Source organism: Patiria miniata, unplaced genomic scaffold (assembly GCF_015706575.1).
Source record: "Patiria miniata isolate m_02_andy unplaced genomic scaffold, ASM1570657v1 HiC_scaffold_5, whole genome shotgun sequence".
NCBI lineage: Eukaryota > Metazoa > Echinodermata > Asteroidea > Valvatida > Asterinidae > Patiria > Patiria miniata.
This window is the reverse complement of record NW_024037072.1, coordinates 1,734,073-1,755,202: the sequence shown is the minus strand read 5'-3', so window position 1 is coordinate 1,755,202 and position 21,130 is coordinate 1,734,073. Positions and strand designations below refer to the sequence as shown.

The 21,130-nt window shown below is 38.4% G+C and overlaps 1 protein-coding gene across 1 annotated transcript; it reads right to left on the bottom strand.

Moving 5' to 3' along the window:
- Positions 1–342: 342 nt before the first annotated feature.
- Positions 343–20,442, bottom strand: LOC119740413. The gene is made up of 2 exons (XM_038215711.1): positions 19,899–20,442; positions 343–1,705 (listed from the first exon to the last, which is right to left on the bottom strand). The coding sequence occupies exon 2, from the start codon at positions 1,697–1,699 to the stop codon at positions 1,202–1,204; it is 498 nt and encodes a 165-aa protein (XP_038071639.1). The 5' UTR covers positions 1,700–1,705; positions 19,899–20,442; the 3' UTR covers positions 343–1,201.
- Positions 20,443–21,130: the final 688 nt, after the last annotated feature.

The following is a 21,130-nucleotide window of genomic DNA, read 5'->3' as shown; positions in this document are numbered from 1 at the left end:
GTGATATTTGTTAATTAACAACTCGTGAAGGAGGCCTTTACCAATTGTTTACCGCACACCGTAATGGATAGGAACCTCATTAATATTCGCGAGGCTTGAAAAGATTGATAGATATTGCGCACGCCAGTGTTACAATTTGCACGTAGCGAGGCCTTTTTTTTTTCCAATTTCAACAAAAAGTAATGAACATATCACAACGACTTTTAACACATACTTGGATCATTATAGGGGAAATAAATTCTGAAAGTTGCATGAAGATACGGTCTTCCAAATTGGAGAAATTAATTTTCAAAGATTTCGCCTGCCAACGTGACCATGTCTTTGTACATGTAGTTTCATTTAAAATAAAGTGTTACGTAACCTTTAGAAATCGCACTTCGCAACCATATGGCTGATTCAGAAGCCATAAACCATATATAAGCCTATGCCATGTTCCCATGGACCACGCCCAAAGTCACGATACAAGCAACATCAGCAATGCTGCAAATCCGAGAAAAAGCAAACGGGGACCACTCAGAGAGGATTTGGCTCTAAGAGATGATACGGATGCTAACCCATAAAGTACGCGTTCCGTCAGCACATTTTCTGTTTGCAATATAAGCGAAGGTTCTTCGTTTATGGTAAGCGGAGCTATGATATTGGGCCGACAATAAAAATGACGAAATTTTTTATACCACAGGCCTTCTTTGTAAGAATTTTTTAAGTGAATTAAAATGTCGCTAAGAATGTAATCATCAAAAATGTCAAAACTGTTTTGTCAAACAAATCCGAACTCTGTTTTTTTCTTTAGGTTACTTTAAGTTAATCATGATGACATTGTAAGCCATCAAAATCAGTTTTCTGAGCATTTTCATTTCCAGCTGACCTCTTTTGTCGATCCTGCATTGTTCAATAAAGCAATTATCAATTCAAAAATGCCGTAAAATATAATTATTGTCTGCCCAATCTCATTCATCGAAAGTTAAAAAAAAAACGAATGAAGAAAAGCGTCGTTATTAATGTCTGAGACTTCCCTAAAGACGAGTACATCATGTTAAATGACAGTACAAGTTCCTTCCCTATAACGCAATTTCAGTGAAATAAAAAATCAAGCCTTCCATTAAGCGATTTAAGATCAATTTTATTTTTGCATCGCGGACCGTGAAACGCAGGAAGGCTTTATATTTTGTCCCCCATTTTGTTGCATTATTCTCAAGATTATTTACAAAGTAAAGTCGTCGTAATCTGAATCATCTCTCTTGCCAAAAAATAAGCCAAAGCCGTATTCATCATGCGCCCTCTTGGTTTGTTGGTCAGCTCTACCCGTCTTGACTTCGTCGTGTTGCAGCCAAGCGCCTCGTTTACCCCAGAACATACCATGACCGTAGTCGTCAACTTTGGACTGTCCCCGTTTACTCAGGACGGCTTCAGCCTCGCCTTGGTGGCCGAGCTCACGAGGGTCGTTGTTTGGGTCTCGCAGTGCCAGCAGTAGGTCAAGCACAGAGCCAGAGTCCCTCGGCTTAGCCAGCAACAGCGACTTGGCTGACTGGGCAAACTCCTTGGGACCTGGATTCGTCATGACGTCGGAGGGCTCCAACCACGTGTGTAGTAGTTCCCGCCTTTCGCTGCCGTCGGCTACGTCATGAAGAGGCAGGCACGCGATTGGCGAAATCGAAAGGCACGTCACTGTTGCTATGGCAACACTAAGCCAACTACACATCGTGACCTGCGATGAAAGAAAGTAAGAAAGAAAGAGACTGAGACATAATTTGCAATTTTCACTGAGTCCATCAAGGGAAAGATAAAGTAACAGACAATATTTAATGAAGAAGGTATTTTTAGGTCGGAAACCACTTTTAACGCGCTGTCCACAGCGTCAGCGCATTCTTCGTACAGCTTATAAACTCACCATTTATACGGCAAACGTGTAAAAAAAGATTTTTTGATTGACATTTATTTTGAAATCAATGGTGCTCAGTCATCCGCGACTGAAGAGATGCAAATAAGATATCAATGAAAAGCTAATGAATTACCCGTAAGATGGAGCCACTTTGACAGTTTTCAAGTTCATAACTGTTACATATTGATCCATTAGTTTTGGATTACTTTTTTTATACACCATGCATAACTAAACGTTGAATAGGTTGATTAGAATTCGCATATATAGTGGACTCTACACGAATACTTTTTGAATTTGTTCATCACGTCAATGAATATCAATAAACACTACAACTTCCTCAAATGGCAGACACGCTAGTGGATATAATAACAATAGTCCTTTAATAATAAAAACACAGAGCATTTATATAGCGCTCTAACAAACCGGAGAAAGTAACACAGCGCTTTACGCCAAATGAAACATCAAGCAAACACAAGAGGAATATAAACAAATAAACATTAACACATCAATTAAACAAATGAGTTTTCAGAGGTTTTATGGAAGCTGCTGATGATTTAGGGTGGTGGATACTGTAAGGTAAATTGGTCCAGAGTTTAAGGGCAGCAGTGTGCAAGCTTTTTTTCACCAGAGGTAATAAGAATTTTTCCCGACGAGTAATCTGGTATCAATAGACTGATGATCGAAGCTAAGCTTCAGTACAACTGAATGAGTTCCGTTAAGTAATGAAGCTGCAGAGTCAGTATTAAGACATTTGAAAACCAGGGTCGGTAGTTTGAATTTAATTCGGTTGGAGATTGTCAGCTAGTGAAGATCGTTAAGGATAGCAGTGACGCTAAGAAGTCTTAAAATTTTATTTTGCTCTTCTTTGTTTTTCTTTAATGTTAATGCGTTTTAAAGAAATGGCTTATATTTTTTTCTGTTGCCGATGAATTTTGAGTGTGTTATTTTAACACCACCCTCCCCGAAAAAAAATCTGATTTTGTTTCTGTTTTGGACGTCCACTGCTCTCTCAAGTTTCATTTTGCGTCGCGTTTGAGCACAAACAGATCCGCCCTGTGAGAGACCGGTGCCCACGTGATCGATATTCAAAGGATGGGAACCAGTAGGCCTACTCTACATGGATTACGAAAGTAGCACCAAGAACAGCATCTCCAAAGTCTAAAGACTTGTCGAAGGGCATATCAATCAAACGAAATCAAGAGGAAAGTTGACGTCTTTAAAACTGTAATATACAGATCACATCGGATAGAAGGAGACAGGCCATAGATAACATCGCGTGGGATCAGCTGCAGATACCAACGTCCGTTCTTACGGTCGATTCATCTTTATTTCTTTACCCGTCGCACAGGCTTAGGGGTGCGATGTTACATAGCTTCCGTACCCACATCGTACTCTGAAGGGCCGTTAGATTTCTCGCCTTTATTTTCTTAAGTCCCCCCTCGCAGATGTAGCTAATGAAATTGTTCAAGCCCTCCGCAGTACATTTCAGGAGTCCTCATCAATTTAAGTGACAAAGGTGTTTTGCCTGCAGCAGTGAATGCCTTGATGGGTGATTAACTCACACGGTAGTAGCTGGACAATATCGAGGGGGTATCTTAAATGTGAAATCATTTTGACTGAAAACATCGGATTCACGCACATCCTGCCAATTTCTGCCCGGTGATGTTACTGGGAACTGTCAACAGAACATGTTTTAAAGTTACCTGCTATTACTTGAAGTCTTGTTTGTTTCTATTGAAAAGTTTGGAGTTTCGAAATACCAACAGCTGTTTTGGCTGTCGAAAATAAATTGAAAACAATCTTGTAAATATCGTTAGCTGTATAGGCCTTTTTCTCAGGCAGGAATAGACCAATTCAGATCTTTTCCTTCAGCCTGTGAGAAGATTCTGGAAGAGCTTATGTCATTCAAGTTGGTGTATACGTGCTTTTTGGGTGTGGCACCTTGAAAAATAGATTTTCAAATTGAATTGAAAATTTTCTGGCATCACATTATTTATGAGCTTTCAATGAGACATCGCAGAAAAAAAAATCAGCCCAAGACAAGTAATTAATAAATTAATTTCCACCTTTGTATTAACAGTGGGACGCTCCTCATTCGTTCTGAATAGTGCGCGCAATTTCTGAACTGAAGCGCGCCATTTAAAACCACTTTTAATGTATAAAGGCCTGCAAAAACAAACAAGCAAATATATTTGTTACAGGATATTATATTTCTTTAACCTTCGTTCGGAAAAGAAAATCGAAATTTTGAAAAAGCACGTTTAATACCAACTTTAACGTCTTTCGATTATTTAGTTAAATACATTTCAAGCACCTTTATGCCAAAACCCGAAGTCGTATCTAGAAAGAACTAAGATGTCACATCGCGTGTATCATAATTCGTCATGTTTAAGGTTAGGCTCAGTGGATGCAATATAACACCAACAGTAGGGAAATTCAGCGTGAAAATGTTTCATGCACTGCTAAACTTGAATATCAAACATTTATTCGTGGTTCGAAGTTCTTTTATAACTCAAGTTTCTGTCATAAAAGCGAGACGTCAATGATGCGATGGAAACGCTTAAAAATGGGGGCTGAATGCTACCGTGCAGAAAAAATTGGGTCCCTGTATCAAAAAACCATTGTGATAAGATATATTGACTGAAGTTATTCACCCAGAAATGATGTATATTGATAATGAGTGATTAAGCGAGGTCTATACTTCGTACAGCCAAGATAGGCTCATCAGACGCTGTATCAATAGAGCATTATCATACAGTCACTTCTGGAGTGTCTGCACTTTCCAATGGCCAAACGTGTTACAGAAAAATTGGGTCCTGTATCCACGGAGCTAGGAACGCTGTATCAAAAGACCATTGTGGTAAAATATATTGACTGAAGTTATTCACCCAGAAATGATGTAGGGCCTATATTGGTAATGAGTGATTGGGCGAGGTCTATACTTCGTACAGCCAAGATAGGCTCATCAGACGCTGTATTAATAGAACATTATCATATAGTCACTTCTTGAGTGTCTGCACTTTCAAACGACCAGACGTGTTTGTTCATGAAACGCGTGCATATAACTATGATTACCTTAATTGGCACGTGTGTAAGGATGCATTACCTGAATTGAAGCATCGTCTTCATATAGGTAATGGCTTGCGTCCTCCATTAACGTATACATATACTGTCTTTATAATGAGCAATTTAGGTAACGGAAGTATTCTAGTAATTATAATGAAAACATTCCTTTTAGCAGCTGCGTTTGTTTTCTTTCTCCGATGCTGTTGTCTTTGTCTTAGGCTATACTCAGTATTTTGTGCAGTGATACTGGTATTTTCCAGAGCATATTTTTATTGCTAAAGAATTACCAAACATTCCTAAATACATGTACTTTGTGAGAGGGCATCTGATGTATCTGGTTCATTCAATTTAGAGTCCAGTGTGACATTATTCCTGTCCTCTGAACTTTTTTATTTGCCTTTCCATTTTCATTCAAGGCACGTGGGGATATTGCAGTTACGCGGAAACATACCGATCTAACGAGAACATACTTGCTGAGAGGGAAGGAAGGACTGGTATCAAAGACCCTGTGAAAATAATCCACCTGATATGATTTCATTCGGAAGAAAGCAATCATTGGAGGTTGTTTTAGACAATGTTCCCATGGAAATAGTTGGGGTGGTTTTTTTTACGTGCGTTACCAACGGAATCAAGTTACGAGACCCCCAAAACTGTGCCCTTTCCTCTGTTTTCTCGAAACGTACGGTATCTACTGAGCTGCAGCTTCAGTGTTGTTGCCATGCACCCTTTTAAAGGTTTCTGTTGCTTCAAAAGAAAACAAATGCACTAAACACTAATGATCCCATACATACCTTTAAAAATGAGTTGAAAGAATTCTCATTTGTTGGATATCGGCAGTTTGTTTTTCCTAATCACTCTTAGGGCAAAATGTGCTAAGGTGTGTATCCAGAATTTACCAACAGGAAAAAGGGGGAGAAAAAGTAGACCCCAAATTTATAGAATGATCCGTGTGTAATTGCATGTATTATTTCTTACTACACGGGATCATATTAGTCAAGATTTTAAACCGATTCAGACTCCTTGCAACGGGTGCATACCTATGTTCCCCAATACCTATGTTCCCCGAAATCCCTACCCTATAACCCTAACTCTAACCCTAATCCTAATCCTATGGATTTCGGGGAACATCGGTATTGGGGAACATAGGTATTGGGGAACATCGGGCAGACCCACTTGCAACATTAGAATGTCACAGCAGTAAAATGAAATGTCAGTGTACAGTGACATGAACTTTTCATTCTACAGGAATGATCTATGTTTAGGTCTATTTTGGGAGAGTTCGTCGATTGACGTGTTCCGTAATTTCATTACAAAATGAGCATCGCAAACATTCTTTTTCAATTATTTTGCTCTCTACGTGTAAAGTAAAAACCAAATTAGATGGTGTGTTTTTTCTTCTTCTGTTTTGTAATTGAATCAACTAGCAGCTCCTTGCATTGCACACTATAATATAAAATTGAATTCGCTTCCCTCAGCGTTGAGTTATTGTTTGGTTTTACTTGGTAATTATGAAAAGATCTGCGAAATCGATTGTGACTATAACATCACTTGGCAGTCAAACTGATGGCGGTGGACAGGACATGTACCAACGTCAGCCGAAATAATTTGATGTCTTGTAGCGTTTGTTGCTAGAAATACCAGCGTCAGATTGGGATTTTTATTATGCCCAAAAATATGGTCTTCGCTTTGCTTTTTCCCATAATAGTTCACGTGAACCAAAAAAAGAAAAATCCTGGACAAAATGTAATTGATCCCAAGACATTAAAACGTATTTGATGTTTTATTTTATTTACAAAAGTATGTTGCCTAGAGACCAAACGCAATGAATGTAGCCTGGAGGCCAACTGACCTCACACTGGTCTAAGAATGACCGTCCTACTAAAAGAGTACAACTCACTCAAAAACATCTTTAGTTCATAGGTGGCCGCAAGTTTACGGTCAGTGGTTTTTCTGAATAAAGAAATGCGACTATTTTGAAATTCTGCTCTCAAGTTGAAATGGCATGCCCACTCTTCACTCATAATTTAACCATTATGCATTCAAAGTTTGGCTTTATTAATTTTATGACCATTATAAGAACGTGAATATAAATAAACTATCAAAGTCAATTACCTGTCACAGAAAAACAACATATATTCTTACAAAGATAAGACATAAAGTCGTATTTATTTCGCGACAGAAATTAATTGCACCGGTGCATATTCAGATTCAGCATCGCATAAATCTTGCTTGTCTTGATGGCATTTATACCCAAAACCATTTCCCAAACGTATTGCTCATATTTTCAACTAGATAATGGCCATGTGCGACTCGATACACAAGGCAGTTTGTCCTGCTTATCGCCTTTGGTGTTTGGTCATTATCGCCAGAAAAGTGAACAATATTTCACAGGCAGGAAGATGCCTGTAGCCTAAGGTGTCTAGCTCGCCCGGCCGATGGATTCCATTCCTCGGGGACATGCTCACGCGTTTGACAACTAAACGTCAAACCACTTCACTCGTCCTCTTGTGAATTTTGCCAGCGACTACTGGGCGAGATTTCAGTCGAGCGCGGAATTCGTCATGCTGAAAATAACGCCAACAAATCGACTGAGTGATGTCAGGGATGAAAAATATTTTAGGGGAAAAAACAGGGTATACTCGATTTGGAATGCTACATTGTCCGAATATTTCGAGTCATACCAGCTAAAATACCCTGAAAGCAGGACACACATTTTTGTGTAGAAATGTGTGTGTTGATTTGCTTTGTACTTTATAGAGGCCAAACGGACTCGTTATTACAGGTTATAACCTTGACAACGAGATAAGTTGTTTAGCATCGGATTCATTATTTGTTTAGAAAAAATCCAAATGGATATTCAATAAAAAGATTCCTTACACTTATTGACTGTTAAAATATATTTTGATAGTACAAAATGTGTAGGGGCCTATAACGAATTTTCTGAATGTCTTTGTTTTGCCAAAATACAACGGATATGTGACTTTCAATCTAGGGTTGAATCCTTATCGATAGCCTATGTACTTGCTGTGATTGCATTGAATAATTGTGTCTGTAAGTTTGAATTTTGTTATTTTAAAAATATTTAATACAAAATGCCTTAACAATTATATCCGATAAACTGAAGTAACAATTTATCGAATAATATAAGCTATAATGTTATACACGTATAGTGTATATCGACACGGGCTCCTTGTCATCCTTTTGAATTGTGGGTTTTGAAATTTGTGGGTACTTTGGTGTAGTTTTCTGGTTTTCTTGGATCAATGCAAGGTCGAGGCAAGTGAACATATGAGTATTGTATAACATGTACTTCTATTTGATGAATAATGTTGAATTTCTTGTGATTTTCGTTTATTTTATGATAATATTAATGAGTTTGGCTCTCAACGGGAACCAAGGCGAACTTTTTATCCTGGCTTTAGTAGGTCTTAGTATTACGAAGAGTCCTTGAGTGTATGTCATGATGCTGCAAAAGGCCCACGGCGTACCGAGGCCCACCTCCACGGCCCAAGAATCATCAGAAGAAAAAAAATGGCCGGAGCATACATCCAAGGATGAAAAGAGTCTGGGGCTAAGGAATTAAACCTACAGCATGAGATTACTGAGAAGAAAAAAAAGAAGAAGAGAAAGTTGACGTTAGTATCTCTACGAACGCTGTCCGGAGTAGGCCCTGATTGATGCTGGCCAAATTGCCTGTTGTAACACCTGCTCACCGAGTCCCACCCGGTGGCACTAAAACGTTTACCCAATATGTAAATTTGTAAAAGCTGTTCCGGAATACTGCAAGGATTACGAATCACTGCAAACACACCTATGGGAAAATCGTCTTTTCATGCAAATAACCAAGGCTGCTTTTTTCTTCTGCTTTTTTTCTGTCATCGTTTCTGAAGACCGGGCCTTGATTGCGAGGGTTTTTTATGTTTAGCTACTATCGCTTTTTTATATTTGAAGTATCTAACTTTGATATTAGATCAGATGATACGTTGCCACAGGATATTCGTATTTCATTTAATAGTTCTGAAATAAAAAATCACGAAGAAATTTAACATTCCCATTTGTCGCTCATTTCCTTTTTTTTCTGTTGAATTTTATATTGCCGTTTTTCAAAGAATGCATAAAAACACCTGCACTTAAGAGTGCAGACTTTATGGTCTGGCGATAGCATATGAGGCACTTGTCAAAAATAAAAAGAACAGAACTGCATGATACACTTTCAACAAACTAGGCAGAGCAATCACATCCGAAGAAATTGTCGAGAAACAAAAGCCTTTGGTAACAGATATTTCTCTGTATAGCTCGTATTCCGTATGGGAATTTTATCCCAGGGTATTTCAGTGATCGGTCTCCTAATTTCAACATTCGGGGAAAAATATCGAATTGTCAGAAAAATGAAACTAGGGACCACACGATTTAGACTGAAAATCACTTTAAATTTTGATTGCAATACTCCGAGAAAGAATCACTCCAGAGGATACTGGAGTAAAAACTCCATTTATATTAATTTTGAGAGAACGAATTTTACCCTAAATCATCTTGTGTCTAGTTTCAGTCTGGTGGAGTGCGTTTTCACTCAAATATGGTGAATATTCGCTGTTTGGGAATAAGATGCACACACTTCATATTTCTAAAAAAAAAAAAAATCCGCACTTGAATTTTTACATCCTCCAACATGACCTGAAGAAATGGCCGTATGATTGTCGACACTCAGCCAGATAATTTCAGAATTGTCACCCCTCGGTGAAGATTTTTTTTTTAAACCAGCACAAAGAGAAATCGATACTAACAACTTAGGAAGGCCGTCTCATTTGCATTTTTATTGCATTTCCTTTTTATTCCGAAGAAGTCCCGTCCGTGCGACTTTGGCGACAATGAGGATGAATTAAAGATAATGAAACGGACATTTTCCAACTAAAAAAATCTTGTGCTGGATTTTGCAGCATGCAATTGGACCAACATGAGATATTTCCCCTTTACTTAAATAGCTCAAATCAACACTAGTCTTCACAACACTGTATTGCTCATAATTGATACCGATGTTATCATTTACAACCCATTTTGGCAACGTTTCGACTTCAAACAAACTCACACAAATGACACTGTTTGAAATCAACGGCTGAATTTTGAATTTTTTAAATTCTGAATTGTATAAATCTTAACAAAGGGTACAACCTGTGAGTTTAAATCCTACTCATAAATTTCCGCTCATATGCCTTTGGGGTCTTTACTTCATGGTCAATCTATCCCCTCTGAAGTAAGGATTTAGGGGATGCCTCCCGGTACCTCGCACCAGTCCCATCTCATGCCTTCTGATCATTGAATTTCTCTCGATTCATTACCCCCGGATGCGATCCGTTACACGTAGCCCTTTCCTTAGTCATCGCTCCGTTAGCATGTCTGAAGGAAAACACGATATCGCACTGGACGACCTCCGAGTGTGAGTTATCGCACGACGTAAATCATACATCTGTCTGGCATTCATAGCAGCTCCATTGGCAGTCATCAAGCCATGAAATTGGTTGTTATTGTTATATCAAATATTCGAGACATCGCACAGATAATTTGATTCAGCTGCAGGTTGTTTGAAACGAAGAGATATGCCTGTATTGAAATCAAAATTGTGATTGATGTCTGCACGTGGAACAATTATTGGGTGACATTTCTTTATTGGGAAGAAGCTTCGGTGCCGTACATATATCCAACAGCATTTCAATATAAAATGCACATGGTTTAGTGAGGTGTGTTAACTTCCTTCGCAGGTGTTTGGCATCTTTCAAGGATGGTTGAATGAATAATATACATGTAATCTGAAGGTCGTTGGTTCGCATCCCTTCGGTTATACGGCAATTGTAATATCACAATGTCCGATTGGTGAATTTCATCAGCACAAAGGATGTTCGTTCAGTAATATGGTAAATAGGAATTTTAGAGTTTTGCCTAAAGGTAACGAAACCAATTTCGATGTGAATATTTATTTATTGAAAAATTAAACAAAAGTCCGATATTCAAAGCTCTTGCATTTGTCTTATGGTATAATCAAAAACAGACAACAGGGTAAAAAAAAACATCGCAAATCCATGAATCACTTCTGTGAAAATAGAATTTACAGATTAAGCCCCGTATAAAATGAATTAAACGCACTTTTCCTCAATGAAATTTGTTGCTAGGAAGACTTATTGAAAAAAAATCTCGTGAAATGAGCATACTTTCGAATTCAAAGCGGTAACGCCGCTTGTATTTTGCACTGTCCTTTTTTTCTTTAACCATCAACGTCAAATCAACTTTATGAATGATGTTAGCTTTCCATAAGTTTCATTAAGTGTCTTGAAATCTGCAAATATGCCTTTTCATTTGTCAGCTTTGTCGGTTACGCTGCGGTCATCAAAACTGACCGACAGAGGGGTCACTTGACAAATGTCCGAAGTTCACATCGCAAACATCAACACCTGTGCCAATTTATACTGTCAATTCATTTGCAGGGATAGAAATCGACAAACAAACCATGAAGAGGCTCAATCCTTATTTGAGCTACTGAGAAAACAAATACCAAAAAAGACATATCTAGATAAGTTGCGTGTCTAAACTACAGCAATGATTTCATCCAGACAAGGCTGTTTAACGTTGATTAAAAAAATTAACAAACAGAACACAATATGCAGCCACTAAACTGTACTTCAAAAATATTGACAAGAATTCTCCGCACATTTCAAAGCACAAAGTTCAACCAAAAAAAACCCAAACACATCACTGGAGACGAATGAAACATTCTGTGACATAACTATAACGTAAAACGTAACGTAACGTATCTACAACGTAACTATAACGTACGTAACTATAACGTACGTAACTATAACGTACCTATAAAATACTGATACGTAAGTAAGATTGGAAACTTTGCATGGTGGCGCATACTGATCGGAACGTAGAGTTTTACAAGCCACCGGTTCTTTTCAGAATCACACATCTTCCCAAAAGAGATTTCTACATGTGTTACCACAAACCTTCACTAGTACTGTAACGTAAGACAGTGTATACCATAAGACAGTAAAATGTATGTTTCCAAATGTTCAAGACGTGTGTGTTAATGTCAATAATTGTGACAATAATTATATAAAAACATACCAGAGGAAGTTTACTGGTATATGTTTGGAATACTTTGATAGATGGATTTGGACATTGGTATGACTGATGGCCTTGGAAAATATCTCAATCCGAGTCGGACATGATGGTCATTACTAGGCCTATACCGTGGGTGAATCCACTTGAATGCGAAATTAAAAATCTGGCCCCCTAGCAATTCTTGGTCTTGATTGATTTTCTAAAATTTGGCAATCAACGAATAACCTCCGCTAAACATCAGCCGCCGAGGGTACTCCACGAAGGTACTTAGCTCACCGACCACGTCTAGGCCTATAAGTTACTCCTACGTGGGAATATATTGTGTCTTGGAGATAAGGAGAGGAGGCCTAATCTTGAGATTCTTTCGCATCGAGATCGAGAGATGTTGGACAGTTGTTGATTCCTCGTGAATTCGATACACACTCGTGTTAATCTGATGAATTCCGTAATCTTAGCATTTAGCATTTGCTTTTCGAACTTATAGTTCCATATTGGTCATGCTCTAATTTTTTTTTGGCGAACAACTGATGTAATCGGTTGATTGTATGCCTGTTTGTTTTTGACTCGATGTACTTCTCTCATTCACTGACAGAACAATCCAAAAATGGTCCTTAGAGTTTACTTTTCTTAGAGGAAATTTTTTTGTACCCACATTTTCACACGTTTAGTCCAAGACATGTTTAGGTTTTTGCACAACATGAAAGCCTGTTCCTACCATCAATAATAATTTTCTGAGACAGGTGTTAACAAATATTGATAAAAATGTGCACCTGTTAATCGACTTAAACCCGATATTAAAAGTCGATTATATTTACCCTTACAGTTTATGCTTGATGGTACTAAAAGGCTTTCATCGTGTACCTAAACATGTCACAGACTTCCATAAACCTACACATGTCGTAAATTTACATGTAAAATACAATAACTTTAAGTGTAATAATTCTAAACTCAGTTTTTATAGTGTATATGTAAAATGTAATTCAAATTTCCCTATACCTGATGAAACGACATTCGTTATTGTTAAATGAGTTGTACTGCAATGCCAGAAGAAGGAGACAGTTCTATCAAAAGCCAATGACGTCAAGGTAGAACATGACGACACACAAAGAAGAAAATGCTCCCGCGCTTATAATTGCATTATTCAGCGAAAGATAGTCGCATGTTGCAAACATTACTTTACAAATATTACGAATTAGTTGGGCAAAGAATTCTGTTCTCGCAAGATACAGTGATTTCCCCTTCCCAATCAGAATCGATAATGTATGGACCAGGAACCAGTCTACTCGCACAAACAGTTGACCTGTTTGTGCGCAAAAACAATCGATAATAAAACCCTTTTTAGAGGGTTGTAGACGCCCAAAATAGACAAAAAGTAGTGTGTTCGTTTTTTCTTTAAAATAAGACATACAATGGAAATTCGTACGAAGAAAAATCGACTTTGAAGAAAAATCGACTTTGTTGAAGAACCAGACATTACGTCAAGTGACTAGCTCTTAAACACAGAGGGCATCACGAGGGGACGACTCGACTTTTGTGCTTAGTATGGCCTGATCGTCCTCAGGAGAAACAGATGTTAACAGGAACTCGAATGAATAAAACGGCAAAGTGCTCCAATCTTTCCGGAATTATTGAGTCAGAGGCGAGTCAATGGGGTCACAATTACATCAACCAATATTTTCTTTTGTCGCATTCCACTTTGCGTCCATATTCATGAATTATGCCTTTTTGCTGAACAATCCTTGGCCTATATATATACAATACATCTAACCTTTTACAACAACGTCAAACCCTTGGCCACAATCATTTTCCTTGCGGTACTGGTAACAATTGCCTCATAATTTATGATTGACGGCCGTGCTTTGTTGGCAACATCCATTGAAAATAAAAGGGTGTGCCAAAAAAATTCAATTTGGAAATGGATTCAACTGAATGTTTCGGATTCACAGGGTAAAAAAAAAAATTATAACAAGAAAACCTTTGCTACCTTTCCACCATGTCACGACAGGTTTGGATATACATGTACTTTTGATTCAACTGCAGTTAAGCCCATTACTGACTGTAGCTTTAATTTCACAAGTCCTCCACTACCGACGTCATGCTAACGGATTGGGTTGCCGGATTGTTGTCGCAGCACTTGCGTTAAAAGTGTACGTACACACGGCTTTGATCTCCTGGTTATCAAGCTCAAAGAGCAACTCGACTGCAAACCCTTGAAAGTCAGAATCTCAGATGCATCCCGGATCGAGAAAGAGACATGGCGAGAGATATGTCACTAGCAGGCTAGCCGCTGGAATAAAGAAAAAAATCGCTGGAGCCGAAGGACCAGCTTGCTGTTCTGTTCTCTTTTGACTGACTTACGGACTGACTCTTGACTGACTGGCTGACTGACCGACGATCACTGAGTATAAAAATGTCCTAAACTGAAACGTTGATGTCAAGATTAGTCTGGTTTCATGCTCACTTTTACGTCATCATTGCGTCCTTGCCTTATACGAACATTTAAATACCCAATACCAAATCACCGTCCCCTCAACACTCTATCGAAAAATCACCAGGCGGATTATTTTATAGAGTAGGCCTACGACGTTTCCGTTTGCTGTGATGTTGCATGCGTCCAGCGAAGCTTCTCGTTTGGTAGGGAAATAACTAAAACTTAAGTGTTCCTTTCTATTTCATCAATGCATCTTAAACACAAGTTTATACAAAATAATATGTTGACTTTGTGCAAGATTAAGAAACATACCTTAAGGATAGTGAACCCATAATGAACTTGAGTGACTAAATAGTGACGTCAAGAGACTGGTTTCGGGTAAAACAGACAACAATTCCTGGCGAGCGCAGTGAATGGAACGCTGCCAATAATATAAAGTGCTCTTGAGTTCCACGCCTTTCCATTTACGGCTTCCTTTTAACTTAATTGCAATTATGAAACTGACATTTACAGTCAATTAGCGTAACTTTTGCGTCTTGCTATAGACACACAATATTTTGTAAAAATCCACTTTGGCTAACATATTTTTCCGGATGTGATATTCTTATATCATCCATAAAATTGTTGTCATATCTACAGTTTTAGTAAAACACACACACATACGCATGTTTGTTGTACATACCTAGTGTGTACATTCCTTTGTTTTCGTGTAGTTAAGAAAAACCAGTGAATTTTTTTTTTCTCAAACAGTGAAAACTCTTTCAACCCGATTTTTCTCTATGATTTCCTTTAGTGTTTCTCTTCATTTTGCCACGGATAAACCTAACCCAAAAATGCCTCAAAACCTGTTTTCCAGAGAGGGGAAACCTTGTATGGACGTGGGCAAGTCCACACAACGTCGCTGCTACATGGTTTATCGGAAGTCCACACATTGAATGTAATGCTTGTCGCTTACACCCACAACTAGCAAACGCACGAAGGAGGAAGTAATAATGTTACTTCTTAGTGAACAAATACAGTAATTTAAAATGTGGTTAGTTTGTATTCTCCTTCACAGTTTGAATATCCACAAACAAATTCAAAGTTAACTTTGAATATGAGAGGTTGGGATTGTCCGGAGGTTGAATCATTTTCACTGTGATCGAAATATCACTCCCTGTAGATATCCATCACTGTATTCTGGTATAGCGGTACCAAAATTCGCAAACTTATTTTGGCTAATCATCAGTCATGGCCAAACAAAACCACTAACAATGTTTTACAAAGGATGTCAAAGCTAGCAAAATATTTAAAAAAAAAAACCAGGTGTGTCGGGGAATTGCCGCCCCTAGTTTTAATGAAGGCTCATTTTGTAAAGAGATATTCGTGTTAATAAATTACATTGGACAACAGAGAACTTTTGTGTGGAGTCTCTCTTCGTCACAGTCGAAAACACAGCTACACACAACTGTTAATTCATGGCTAATTAACTCCCCTACCATACAATTAATCATGGACTGCGCTGGGCTTACTGTATAGAAAGTTTTTACGAGTTAATCGGGGTCCTTCTGACGTCTCCTGTGATACATTGCCTGCACTCCTCCCTGCTTAACCCCAACCAAACGATCCTTTACATGGATTGCAATTAGGAAGCAACACTGTCTCATCAATTACACGCTGATGTCCTTCATTGTCAAGAGCACTCCTAGGTTTCATCGAGACGACAGTATAGAATCAGACTTTCCAATGATCATCTTGACTCAAGGGCGTTGTCATGGATCTTCTGAGATGGATATCATACACTATCCATCTCACTGGAGTTAGTTTGAGTGGATCATGTGACTTTGTCGCGATGTCGTCTTAACATAGAAAGCGCGGTTCGGAGGAAGAGAAATGTGTCATTACTACGTTTAAATGGCCCATGTAATGTAAAAAAATTAAATAAATGCCTTTATGCAATCCTTGAAAATGCACCATTGTGTCCCATATAGCCTTATTTTAAATTTTCATTAGGCAATTTTTAAGGGTATTTTCATGAGCAAAAGTGTGATGTCATTTTTAGTAGAAACTTCAATGTTACAGCTATTTCAGAACCAAAAGTTTCCAGATTTTTTGATATTTTGGTATTGTAAATTTCTGTTCTTTGGTGAGTCGTTGTTGCGTCAGTACATGCATGGCAGTATACCAATGAGCAAACTTTTCTCAAAAATGTTTTCAATCAGCAATTTTTTGGGCTCACAAAATATGTTCCAACAAGTAACATTCATGTCATTTTTTTTTTTAGAGTTTCATGCATACCGAGATTTGTTTGAAAAAATTGCTATTTTCTATAAATACAAGGGTTATATACATTTTGAATGGGACGTCGGACCAAAAAAAAAATCGCCTCACGATTACGAATTATTTGTGGCGAACCAATAAGTTAGTTCTCGCAGGGTTAGACGTGTTCCTGCCCCTGTAAGAAAAGAAGATGTCGGGACAAAGAACCAGTCCACTCCTGGATCTGTTTTGCGCAAGCGCAACCCCGAAACAAAAGCCTTCCTTCAGAATCTTGCGGATCCCCCTGAACGGGCCGGGGGGGGGGGGGGTTCATGAAATTTAATAAACACGATGAACAATTATTCAGCAACAGAAAAAATGTGTTGAACAGCACGGACTAATCAGTGGCGCACCCAGGATTTGCTGGGGGGGGGGGCTCACAATTTTTTTTTTTGTTCAAATGTTTTAGAAGTTTTTTTTTTTTTCAATAACATTTTGTCCAACATTTTTGGCCACAGAATTTTTTTTTTTTTGGGGGGGGGGGACTTTTGACGTTGGTGGCGCCACTTACACCCCTATTATACTACTCGAAAATAGGCCACATACATGTCACCAAGGTCAAATCGTGGGAATAAAAAAAAAATACCAAAAAAACCCAATATTGACAACCTCTTGGGGGCTCAAGGCCCCCGAGGGCCCCCCCCCCCCCCCCCCCCCCCATTGGGTGCGCCACTGACGGACTTTACATTTTGCTGTTTTTCCGGCAAGGGACTAGGTAATTCGAACGCTGCGTCAGTTATTTATGAATGATTCCTCTTCAGTCTTCTATCATTTTCTTGTCTCCTATTTCCCTCTTACATTACCATTGCGATAGCAAGCTTGAATTTCTATTCCCGTTAATTCGACGTAATTTAATTATGTGTAAAACACAGACTTAACTACCGGACTATAAGAGGGGCATCCTCATGCAAGATGTATATACTGACTCATCGTCACCTTTTGTTTAGACTGTATAAACCTCGCATGATCATACCCCTCTTAGTCGCATCTGATAGATGTAGCTACGAAAGCTAATGCAAACTAATATTCTTGTTGGAGTCATTTTAAGTGCTACCGTTCTTTTACATGTGTTAAGTACCGGGGAAAATCGTTAGGAATTTTCTTTACAAAATTAAAATTTGATGATTTCGCATTTTTTTCTTCATTTTGCCATATTCTTGGATAAAAAAAAAATTATTAGTAAACGTGTTAGCATCTATTTGTGATTTTGTCCCAGATATCTCGTACTTTAAAGCGCCTTGCCCTCGAGGCCCTAAATTGACATAGTTTCCGATATCTTTCTAGAATTTCGATAATTTGGTAGACGTTTGTATGACAACTCGCCGATGTATACGTGCACATCAATTCTGAAATCTCTATCCACCCCTTTTTTTCCGACTGGGGAATTGTTAAACTTCTTGACATTTCGTTAAACAAAAAACAGTACATCGGTTGTAAAAATGTTACGGGATTGTTTTGCACCGTGATCAATGTCTTGGCAAATAGAGGAGTCGCTTGTTAATATAACCCAGGCTAATGGATTATTCGAAATATTTCAATGGCCCTGCTCTCTGCCGTTAAAAAGTGTGTAGAAAATACGTGATCAAAAGAGAACAACATGTTGAAAATGAGGGGACGTTTCGATTTACTGTCGCAAAATAAAATCCAAGATTAACATCTTGCTCAAAAGGCTGTTTATATAACAAGACTGATTCCTTATCTTCACCAGCGCTGGTGTGCCTCTCCCCCTGTACTTAATCCCCCTTGGTTTGTCCCCCGCTTTAATCCGTCCATTGTTCGTTCTTCTACTCTTTTCCCTTTGATCTTCACCCACATTGGTCCGTTCCAATAATTATTTAATCCCTCTTTTGTGTTTCTCCTTCCAACCCTCCATGATTGTGAATCCCTACATGTTTGTTTCTTGTATCTCTGTCATTTTGCCTCTGCAGCAGCTCTTGTTAAGATCGAAACGTCAGGCTGCTTTACTATTATTATTATTATTATTTTTTTTTTTTTTAATAAGACTGAATTCTAAGACAAATTGAAAACAATCTCCATAGGCAAAAACAAGGTTAGATATACAAACTGCGCCTAAATTGCTGATCCAATGTATTAGGTTAAAGGATTTTATCGATGTGATATTTGATCAGTGTCATTTCGAAGAAAAGATTACATTATTTTCCCTCCCCCTTGTTAGTTATATATGTATGTATTTATTTGGGGAGGGGGCTAAAACACTTCAAGCCACTGAGTTGGTTTCTGTATTCAATAGGGGACGTTGAACAACAGAGGACAATACGGTCTACAATTCCCGAAGTTCCACGATTGACGATCGTGTACAAAACATATGGGAGGTCTTCCTGAAAGTTAGAGTACAAACAAAAGAGGGACAATAGGGGGTGTTACAACTGATAATGTAGTAACCAACGGATAATGTATCACCAACCGATAATGTCACACAAATTTACCGATACTGTTTCACTAACCGATAATGTAACAGAAATTGACCGAAAGTGCAGTAAATGTTACTACACTATCGGTCAATATTTGTTACATTATCGGTTAAGACCGATGATGTAACAACAATCGACTGATAGTGTAGTACAATTTTACTACACTTTCGGTCAATTTCTGTTACATTATCGGTTAGTGATACATTATCGGTCAATTTGTGTGACATTATCGGTTTGTGATACATTATCCGTTAGTTACTACATTATCAGTAGTAACAGGGGGTCCACGATTGCGGGTGAATACACACTTGTCTGCGTTAGTGTTAACTTTTACAAACTACATAAGTGACGCTTCATTATTATGAAGTCTTATGTAAATGCTAAGGATTGAAAAGGGATAATGGATACAGACTTGGAATTAAGGGACTGATTACATTTTGTGCTGTTTATTTCAACAGCGCCAGTTTTTTTTTTAACACATTCACACAATTATTTTTTTACCAATATCTTTTTTCATACAAATGGAAACCATTTTTCGTTAAGTCATTCTCATTTCATTGTTGACTCTTAAAACCTACCGTTAAATAATTTGCCAAGTTTGTGGTTAATTTAGATCTAAAATATTTCTTTTACACACACACACAAAGAAAAGTATACATGTATATTAAATTCTTACCTTTCGAGGAGAATCTTTCGATTGATGTCTGGGCACTCGCTAAAAAGTCAGAAATACAGCGATGTGGTGGCCGTCACAGCTCGGAATGAAACTCTCACAAGCGGGCTGCACTAGATTATGTTTAGATTTCACAAGAGCAGAATTTGGTCCCAAGAATTTGGCCGAGAAAGTTGAGATGAAATCACCTTGATTATCACGCTCCGCCAAGACAGGTAAATAAGAAGTTGATTAGGTATGGGTCGGTATTGTACAGCAGATGCCAGGATGTTGCGATGTAAGTCAAAAGTGGCTAAGGAAGAGAGAATGGTCAAAGCGACGCTAGATCACATCTACCTTAGGCTGCATGTGGTAGGAACCGCGCACACGCCAACACTGACGTATGAGAGTTAACCAATGAAAACAAGACGCCAACCTAAGCATGCGCTCCAAATTCAATTATAGCCCACACGGTAATACCTAGCCTGCGCATCGGAAGTCTATGAAAAGGTCCTTATATGTGACTGTGGAGTTCAAATAAGTTTGTCTCTGGTAAATTAATGGCAATTTCTTTCCTCCCCCTTGGTGATGGGGCTCCGTGACGAGCACTCGTCCAAGAAACGATGACTTTTGTCTTGCTGAATAATTGAACTTCTTGATGCTACGTGATAAATGAGCAATATGCGGAGTAAGCGGGAGTCGAGAAGGCTCAGTGAGTCCTTGAACGGATCGGTTGTAAGTGGGAGGAATGACTACCGGTCATGCGTGACCTATCCATCAGGATAATGATGCAAGCATTGTTCCGCGAAGGACTGGAATTAAGCCCAAATTTATATCTTGAAAATAATTGCGCGAAAACCAAAAAAAATACGTAAGGTCATTTTATCTACACGTTTGTCTATGCATATGGAAGGAAAATAAAAGGTATTGGTGAAGAGAGGAGTGAGGATAAGGAAAAGCGATGATCGGTATGGGTCGGTTCAGACAAACATGGAATCTATAGAATTGTGAGGAAAAAGTGAAGCAGAAACAGATTGGTGGTTTGATCGTAAACATAGGGGTCAGCACAGAACGGAAGAAATTAAAAGGTCCGTGAAATATACATGTATATACAGGGAGAAGAGATCATTTAGTCAACTATGGTACCGTGAAAAAAGTGCTCTCGATTTCGTGAAAAAAAGTACTACTGATGCAGGGAAATATCTCATTTTGTTTATATCATGGATGTTTGCTGGAGTGTACGATTTGTCCAGATG

Coding starts and splice junctions, on each gene's coding strand:
- LOC119740413 (XM_038215711.1), bottom strand. CDS start 1,699: ATGTGTAGTTGGCTTAGTGTTGCCATAGCAACAGTGACGTGCCTTTCG.